The following is a 9376-nucleotide window of genomic DNA, read 5'->3' on the forward strand; positions in this document are numbered from 1 at the left end:
TTGCCATCCCGCCACTCCCAGGGCCCTCCTCTCCCTCCCATGCCAGGAGTTACCAAACCCTAGCCCATGGTTGACCAGAGATTCCCTCCTGGCCCCCTTCTGTTCTACATTCCAAATGGGTTGGCCGCAGCTACCAGCTGCGCCCTGTCCCACTGCTGGCTGCTGGGCTCCAGCAGCCACACTGCTATGGAAGGGAGCTCCCCATTAAGCAAACCCCATCACAGCTCCCTGTCTAAAACCTTGAAGGCTCTGCCCAACATGGCGCTGCCCAACATGGCGCTGCCCAGCATGGCATGCAGCATCCCCAAAGCACGCCCCCACCCAGCCCATGTCCACAGGGCATGCTAGGCCCCCTCAGGCTCCCACCTTCCCAGCTGTGCTTCTGACTGATCCGTATCCATTTCTCCTGACTCCAACCTGCATTTCATCCCACTGGAGGGGTCTCATGCCAGCTTGTCCCTTCATACTTGGGTCAGAGCCTCCATGTCTCTGGGAGACATTGCTGTCTCCCCTACCCATGGTCCTGCTAAGCCAGTTCGTTCGTTTGTTCTCTCTCCCCCGCCCCCAGCATTTCTTCCCAGGATCCTGTGCGTCCATCCCAGGAAATCGTAACAGCTCTCTGCCAGATACCATGATAAACTGGATTCTCTTAAGAGGGTGATAACTGTATAGACAGCCAGCTTTCATCCCTTTTCATGCATCAGAGAGGATGGCAAAATCCATTGAGTCAGATCAGATGGGAGGCCCCAGAGGGGTGTCCAGCGCGGCACACGGGGTCATCAGAGGGTGTGGACAAGGGACTGACTTGCCCACCCCATCCAGAACTAGGCAGGAGGCCAGGATCAGGCCACAGACAGGTGGAACCACAGTGCACTCCGTCGAAAGGGGGCGCTGCACAGCAGCGGGGGGCGGGGACATCTGACCCAGGCAGGAGGCGGGGGTGGGGGACACCCGGGGAGGCAGGCCGGGGTCGCCTGCCTGGGGACCCCGCACGGCCACTCTGCGCAAATTTCGCTTTCGCTTTGGGCTGGGCTGGAGGCGGCGGGGCCGTCCCGGAACGACTGCGGCTGGGCACCCCAGGAGTTAATCCGAAAGCGCCGGAGCTCGGCGAGCCAGACTGACTCCACGTGTCACCGAGAAGCTGATGTAGAGAGAGGAGACAGAGAGAGAAAGCAAGAGGCCGAAGTCCCGGGAAAGTCCTGCAGTGCCTCGGGGCAATTATAAAATGTGGCCCCTGGGTCAGCCTCCCAGCCACCGCCCTCACCTGCTCGGCGCACCGGTCCTCAGCCCGCCGTCCCGCTCAGAGCCCGGCATGTGTGCCCCGCGCAGTGAGTAACCAGCCGGCGACACCGCGCCCTCTGGCCGCAGGGCAGTGGCCGGGAAGAGGAGGCAGACCTGTGCAGATTAAGGGGAGGTGGAAGAACCAGCCATCTCCAAGAAGGGAATAGAAAGGGAGCTGGGATGGGCGCCCTGGGGACGCTGAAAGGGCATTTTCGCTTTTCGTCTTAGAACAGCCCATGAGCTGCCATTACGCCCACCCCGCCTCTGCCGAGGAGAAACTGAGTCCAAGTGCGGGAGGTTTCTTGCATAGGGTCTCTCAGCTGCAGCTAGAAGAGGGCAGATCCGAGCCAGTTCTGAAGGGAGGCTTTGTCAGCCCAGGTTTCTGGAACGCTGGGTCCTGCATTTGAGCCAGCTGTCTGATCCCCAGTTCTCAGTTTCCCTATGCAGCCATGGAGGCTTTGTCCAGATGAGCTCTGAGTCCATACCGTTATCTGAGCTCATCGCAGGGCCCTCGCTGCTCTCTGGCTTCTCTGCTAGAGTAGAGTGCCCATTTCCAACAGCTTGATTCATCTCCCAGGTGGGAAAGAAAACGCTGGGAATGGGCTAGAGATACGAGCGCCAAGAAGAAATGGGTGGGCAAGGATGGCCACAACTTTATCTCACAGTGGGTGGAAGGTAGAGGCTGGCCAACCTGCGTGGCTGAGCTCAGCCTGCCTGATCCTTCCCTTCCAGGCCTCCTCCTGGCAGCCACCCTTGTCCTCCTGCACCATGGCACTTTGGCCAGGAACCTTCCTACGGCCATGCCAGGCCCAGGCAAGTTTGGATGCCTTAGCCACTCCCAGAACCTGCTGACCGCCATCAGCAACACTCTTCAGAAGGTGCGTTTCCCAGGGTCCTCAGGCCCCCTTGACAGTCTCTGCAGAAGGGGGCGCTCCATAGTGACCTTCTGGTCCCTGAAGGACCTGCAGGGAAATTGTGGATGTTCATGAGTAGCTGTCAATAGCAGGTGAGGGGACTTTACAAAGGGCCCAACTGTTAGCTAAGGAGTCTCAGGGAAACTGTCTCCAGAGAATGCAGGAGGGTAATAAGTTATAACGGCTCTCATTTGGCTGTGTCTACACAGGGAAACGTGGGTATATGCACTGCTCCCTATAGCCTGCCACCAGAGATGGAACTGTGTCAGGTCTACACGTTTCCCTGACACCACTGTCAACCCAGAACATAGTCACTAGGTACATTCTTTGAGCCCTGGAAGATGCAAAGGTGAATTAGACTTGTCCCTCTGCTGCTCCCCAGTTTCCGGCCTGGTGACATCGTTCCTTGTTCGAGCAACACCTATCAGGGAGGACTTAGACACTTGCATGTCCGGTCTTCTTTTTCTGTAGGAATAATTACCTTGTTTACAGTTTTTTCACTTTTTTAGGTTGTATATTGTAATGCACTTTTTTTTCTTTTTAAAATTGTTTTAATAGCTATTAAGTTTGCTGCAAAGGCCAAAGGCCATGTTTTGTTTGTTTTTGAGAGATTTTTTTCTATAGGGTGTGTGTGCTCACCAGAGAGACAAAAAAAGCAAGAAATCACCCTCCAGGGAGGATGACCACACTGCAATCCCTTCTCCATTCTCCTCTTGAGATCTTGGGCACGCACGCACACACACCCTGCAGGAGTTTTAAGTCGCCAGGTCCAGGACTCAAACTCTGGCTGATTATGTGGGAGTCAGGTGGTGTAACCATTCCACCATCCGCTGGTCCCCCAAGGCCATTGTTTTAAAAGGTGTCCTTTTGCTTTCTTGCTCTTTAGTAAATCTTTCTTATTTTCCAGCTTGTTGCTTTACTAATATCTTCAAATAAGCTCAATGCCACCAGGACTTCTTGGAGTTCTTTTTCTCTTCTAATCTTTCATAATGTACTCCCAACTGCTCCTTATAGTTCGATCAATCTTAATTAAAAAAAGGAATCACCAAGTGAAAATTGCAGAAATAAGTGCTTTGTTTCCTGAGGAATGATTCAATATGGACAGAATGCAGGAGTGCTGACTCACACCGATGCTTTCTATGAGAAAGCTGACTCGACTTCCAGATGCCGTACTGAAGGTCATAGGTCACGGAATTCCACCTGGTATTTCTTCTGTCATTTGTCAAATTTGCCTGGACAACCTACTGGGTGCTGTAGAAAATGGGGCAGGGCCCTGTGACTCACAGGCCACGTCCAGCACAGGGCTGTGTAGTTTGGCCCATATATTGGATCATTGGTAAAGTCATAATGCATTTTTGCATAGAAAAACAGAAAATGGGTCAAAATATTTGAGTTTTTAATTTTTTTTTTTTTGGAGAGGTTTTTAGCTATAGGGCATGTGTACTCGCCAGACAGACAGAGAGAGACAGAGAGACAGAAGGTGAGAAATCACCCCCCAGGGGGGATGGCCATGCCGCAATCCCTTTTCCTCCATTCTCCTCTTGGGATCTTGGGCACGCACGCACTTGTGCCCAGCTTGAGTTTAAGCCACTGGGTCCGGGACTCGAACCGCGGTCGACTACATGGGAGTCCAGCGACATAGCCATTATGCTAACTGCTGGTCACTGAATTTTTTATTTTGTGCTTGATGCCATTGAGTGACTGAGCCTTTCATACAGGATTCCAGATTTCCAGCTCTCTTGAAACAATCCCAAAGACTACAACCCTTGGCCCACATCCCCAGATCCAACACTACAACTCACTCAAAATAGTGGTTGCCCAGGTCTGCTTAAACATCTGCAGAGACTGAGTACAAGTTTTCTTTTTCTTTTATTTATTTATATTTTTTAAAGAGAGGCTTTTTCTATAGGGTGCATGCACTCACCAGAGACAGAGAGAAACAGGGAGACAGAAAGCAAGAAATCACCCCCCAGAGGGGATGGCCACGATGCAATCCCTTCTCCTCTTGGGATTTTGGGCACATACCCACAAATGCACCCAGCATGAGTTTTAAGCCACCAAGTCCGGACTTGAATTGCGATTGACTATGGGAGTCCAGTGACGTAACCATTATGTCATCTGCTGGTCCCAAGTTTTCTATTGCCGCTGTCACAAATCACCACATAGTGGCTTTAGAAACACAAATTTATTAACTCACAGCTCTGGAAGTCAGATATGCAAAATAGATCCTACTCGGCTGAAGTCTACTGATCAGCAGAACTTGTATCTCTTTCTGTGGACTCTAGGGGAGAGAGAATCCATTCATTGCCTCACCTTCTTCTGCTTACAGGCCTGGACTCGGGTCTCCTTCTATCTTCAAGGCCATCCATAGCTGGTCAGGTCTTCTTCAGGTTGTGTCACTCCCAACTGACTCTTCTGCTTCTCTCTTCTACTTCCAAGGACCCCGTGAGTCCACTGGGCCTACCCAGACGATCAGGATAATCCCTCTACCTTACCTTAAAGTCAGCTGAGGAGCATTCTGAATTTCATTCATCTGGATGTTAATCCCTCTCTGCCATGTCACATAATATATTTTTTCCAGATTCCAGGGATTGGGAGGTGGCTATAAGGGGGCCAGGGGCATTAGCCTACCACAGACAAGGATTTTACTCCCTGTGCCCAAACTTATTCTGCACTTTCAGGCTTCGATTCATACTCAGGCTGTTCCCTATACCTGAAATTCCCCTCCTTTCCCAGGAGACACTCTATTGACTAATTCTCATCTTCTTCAGGCAGACGCTGTATCTTCAGAGGAGCATTTGCTTCCTTTCCTGCCCCTCCTCAGAGCCTTCTCTTCTTACTTGCCGGTTTGTCTCCAAGTCATTTGGCCTCTGGGAAGGCCTAGCACAGTCCTCTTCTTTGCCATGCCCTTAATACCATCGTGCCTAGCACACGTCGGGCTCATTGACTAGAAAAATTACCTGTCTTCAATCAGAAAGTCATCAACTTAAGACACAGTCCATAGTTCTGTTATCAACATGATTTTCCAGCACACTTGTAAGATGACATCTGTGCGTGAGTGTGTGTGTATGTGTGTACTGCAAATTAAATCTCAGCTTGTCTTTAGGGTTTGGATGTGTGTTATATCTATCCAGCTGTGACCCTAACAGTTCCTCCTTTAGAAATTATACTTTAAAAAGATATTCACAGAACAAAGGCACTTGGGCAAGTGAAAAAACTGTTTTCTCCAGAAGCAAGTGTCACTGTGTGGTGTAGATGCTGATTAACTCAGCTTCTTGAAATGATTTATGGTGTTTACATACTAGAGGAAGGTGTCACCCAGAGAAACATGTCCTATACACAGGGAGAGGACTGAGAGGATGCAAATAACCTATCTCCTTTTGTCTTAGGATGAGCCAACATTTCCTACAGGTCAGAGAGGTGAAGGTCAAGGACAGCAGGCCCAGCCTTGCGGGCATCCTGAGATACCAGCCTACAGCAGGCCAGGTGCCTTATTAATATTAATATTATCAACTGAGTTTTTCCTTATGTTTTTCACAGGCCAGAAAAAACCTAGAATTTTACTCCTGTACTTCCGAAGAGATTGATCATGAAGATATCACAAAAGATAAAACCAGCACAGTGAAGGCCTGTTTACCCCTGGAATTAATCACGGTATAGAAGATTTTGCTTCCAAAGCATGTAATACAATTAAGAGCTGTGCACCAATTCCCAGCTCCTAAAAATTTGCATGTCTCTGGTATTTAATTATTAAGGCACTTAAACAGGTCACATTTCAAAGTTTAGATTAAGAAAAAAAAAACCTTTTTTTACAATAATGTGACTTTACTTATTACTATTTAACTGAACACTTAGAAATACTTAAGATGGTGAATTTTATGCTATGTATTTTTTATTATGAAAAGAACTTATATTTGAAGTGAAATATCAGAAGGATTTATATTCAGAATAAATATACTTGATGTATGCTTTCTTCTGTCTCTAGAATGAGAGTTGCCTGGCTTCCAGAGAGACCTCTTTCAAAACCGTAAGTTGGAAAATTAGAGGTTTCAGCCCATATGATGAATTTGTATCATTAATGCCTGATTATTTTTCTCTCCAGAATGGGAGTTGCCTGGCCCCTGAAAAGACCTCCCATATGATGGTAAGACACCCAACTCTTTCCTCAAATACTCTGTGGGGGAAATGCTTTTGGCCTTTCTCAATGGTTCCTTCCCATTTTGTCATGTCACCCAGACCCTGTGTCTTAGTAGTATCTATGAAGACTTGAAGATGTACCAGGTGGAGTTCAAGGCCATAAATGCCCAGCTTTGGATGGATCCTGAAAGGCAGATCCTTTTAGATCAAAACATGCTGACAGCTATTGATGAGCTGATGCAGGTAAGTCCTCGTTCTGCCAACAAGACCACCTTCTTTATGCTAAGAGGGGCCAGCCAGGGTCCTGGAGGAAGAAGTATAAAGTCAGCCCCTTCTGGATTGAGAGAAGCCTGAAATTCCTCCTGGTATAGCCCTGAAGAGCTGCACTTTCAGGGAGACAGCCTTGAGGGTGCCCTTTACACAGAGGGTTGACAGGGAGGGCAAACGTGAGCAGATCACATTAAGAAAAGCAGCTTCCCATTTACTGACCACGTGGTACACACCAGGCTCTCTGCAAATAGTTTCCTATGTCACCCCCACAACAATCACATGGGATCTGCACAAAGGAGGAAACCAAAGTGTAAGAGAATTAAACCACTTGTCTGAGGTCGCCCAGCTCATCAAAGGCAGAACCAGCATTTAAAACCTCTGCAAAAGGAATCTTGCTAAGCTCACCCTCTCACACCCCACGGGTCTAGGATGTGCGTTCAAGGGACCAGCACGCTTGCCAAGGCCGCTAAAGAGAACAAGTAGGGCTGGTGCCTGGTTGTGCCCCATTTTGAACCAAAATATGAACAAAATAAATGAAGAGCCTATCAGGTGTGGGTCTCCATGATGTGTTGCTTAGAGGCAAGAACTTGCCCTGTAAGTTTCTGGATCACCAAAGCATATGATGCAAGGACAAAACATAGAAATAGTTACTTGAGAAACAGCAAGCACCTTGACAATTGGGACATGGGATAAAAATACGGTGGCAGTAATCACTGTCTGAAAGTAATTTATGTGCTTCCATTTCACTATCTTATGCTGTGTGTGTGTGTGTGTGTGTGTGTGTGTGTGTGTGTATACCTGCACGCCCACTAAATCTCTAGGTTGAAAGGCAGTGAATTTCCTCTAAGTATCAAAGAATGTTACCATCCAGAGGGTTGGAATCGGTTTTTCATTTTCAGGACCAAGAGTTGGGTCATTTGGAATCGATCCTACTACCAGCAACCGGACAACTATGCCCAAATCACTTAACCCCCTATGACTCCGTTTCCTCCTTTGGAAAATGAAATGAGTTTGCCTACCTTTATTTTAGGCTTTGAATGAGGAGCAAGTAAAAAGTATTTATCATTGTGCACCTCCAAAGCCTTGTATTATCGAGGGGCTAAAATTGGAAAATCCTTTGCTAAATGTATTTATCTAACCATAAAGGCATGTCTTCAGTGAACGGGTCTTTTCTGATAGAGACTTCTGGTCAATAGCAGTCCATCCATCACCTTTCTGTTCTAAAAAGGACTGGGCTTCTTATTGTAATGTATGTAGAAATTAGTTAGATATTGCCACAGCTATCTTAATGGAATTGTTCCTTTCTTTCTTTTTGTTTATTAAATTTTATTATTATTTTTATTTGACCAGAGAAAGCAAGATAGAGGGAATATAAGAAAGCAAGCTGCCTGGTCTAGGACTCGAAACCATAGTTGGCCATGTGAGCGTCTAGAGTCTCAACCACCATGTCACCTGCCAGCCCTGCAATTGTCCCATTCTAACATGTGACTCCTAGTGATGATTTTCTAAATAGCTTAAGGGTATTTTCAGAGTTCACTGAAGGTCCATTCCTTGGATAATCAGCATTTCTTCTCTCTGGTTCTGCCTGGCCATCTGGCTGGGAGGAGATTTGGGTTAAGTTGAGGAGAATAATGAGGGGCCGGGTTGTAGGTTCTGAGACATCTATTGACATCAACTGTTTTTACAGATGAATGTTGTAACTTTGGAATACCATGTATGTCATGCTCAATATCCATTCTCCTAGGCCCTGAATTTCAACAGTGATACCGTGCCACGAAGCTACTCCCTTGAAGAACCAGATTTTTACAAAACTAAAATCAAGCTCTGCATCCTTCTCCACGCTTTCAGAGTGCGTGCAGTGACCATTGATAGAGTGATGAGCTATCTGAATACTTCCTAAAACGCTGAGGTCCCTCCCATCCTTCAAGTCATTTTTACAAAAATTGGAACAAAAGAAATGTTAATAGAACGTGGAGTAAAAACTTAGAGTGGGGGGATAGCTTAACTCGGTCCTATTTAACCTCAGACAGGAAGCTTTATGTTTTGGTTTACTTTGGCACACCACCCACAATTTGAAGGATGGGACTGTTACATCAGCAAGATTCTTTGGATCGACTGTCTTTCATATTTACTATGGAAAAGTTGTTTTTAAGTTTTCATGAGCAAATCGCTAAGGAGGGACAATGTTTTTGTATTTACTTTTACTAAAAGAGCAAGAATTTATAAGCTATTTCTGTACTAAGGTGTTTGTAGAAACACTCAAGCATAATTTATTATGAAATATTTATTTATATAATTTTGTGTTTATATGAAAGCACACGGGCTAACTTATATTTATTTATGTTCTATTTATTAAAACATTTCTTATCACATGGATTTGAAAGATACTTTCTAAATGTTCTAAAAATAAAATAATTGAATAAAAGTAATTCTCTTATCTTTTATTTCTAATTAGAATACTTTAAACGTTGGGGCTGGCAGGTGGCATGGTGGGTAAGGCACTGAACTCCCACATGGCCAATTGCGGTTTGAACCCCAGACCCAGTGGCTTGCTTTCTCACTTTCTCTCTCACTCTGGTCAAATGAAAGAAAAATAATAAATAAAATAAATCATTCTTTAAAAAAATACTTTAATTGTTAATATATACATTGCTGCTGGACCAGCCCCATAGAGTAGCGACTGGCATAGTGTATGGGGGGCTGGATCCCACACATGGCCAACCATGGTTCAGGTCCCAGCCCCAGCAGCTTAAGGGGACATGCCAGGCATGTGT

The 9376-nt window shown here is 46.5% G+C and overlaps 1 protein-coding gene across 1 annotated transcript; it reads left to right on the forward strand.

Annotated features, from left to right (window-relative positions):
- The first annotated feature begins 258 nt into the window (after positions 1-258).
- IL12A (interleukin 12A) lies at positions 259-8778 on the forward strand. The gene is made up of 8 exons (XM_027766166.1): positions 259-313; positions 1510-1569; positions 2014-2159; positions 5736-5849; positions 6181-6222; positions 6298-6339; positions 6432-6575; positions 8347-8778. Exons 1-8 carry the CDS (start codon positions 259-261, stop codon positions 8500-8502), a joined length of 759 nt encoding a protein of 252 aa, XP_027621967.1. The 3' UTR covers positions 8503-8778.
- Positions 8779-9376: the final 598 nt, after the last annotated feature.

Source organism: Tupaia chinensis, unplaced genomic scaffold (genome assembly GCF_000334495.1).
Source record: "Tupaia chinensis unplaced genomic scaffold, TupChi_1.0 Scaffold141305_1, whole genome shotgun sequence".
In the NCBI taxonomy this organism is placed as follows: Eukaryota; Metazoa; Chordata; class Mammalia; order Scandentia; family Tupaiidae; genus Tupaia; species Tupaia belangeri.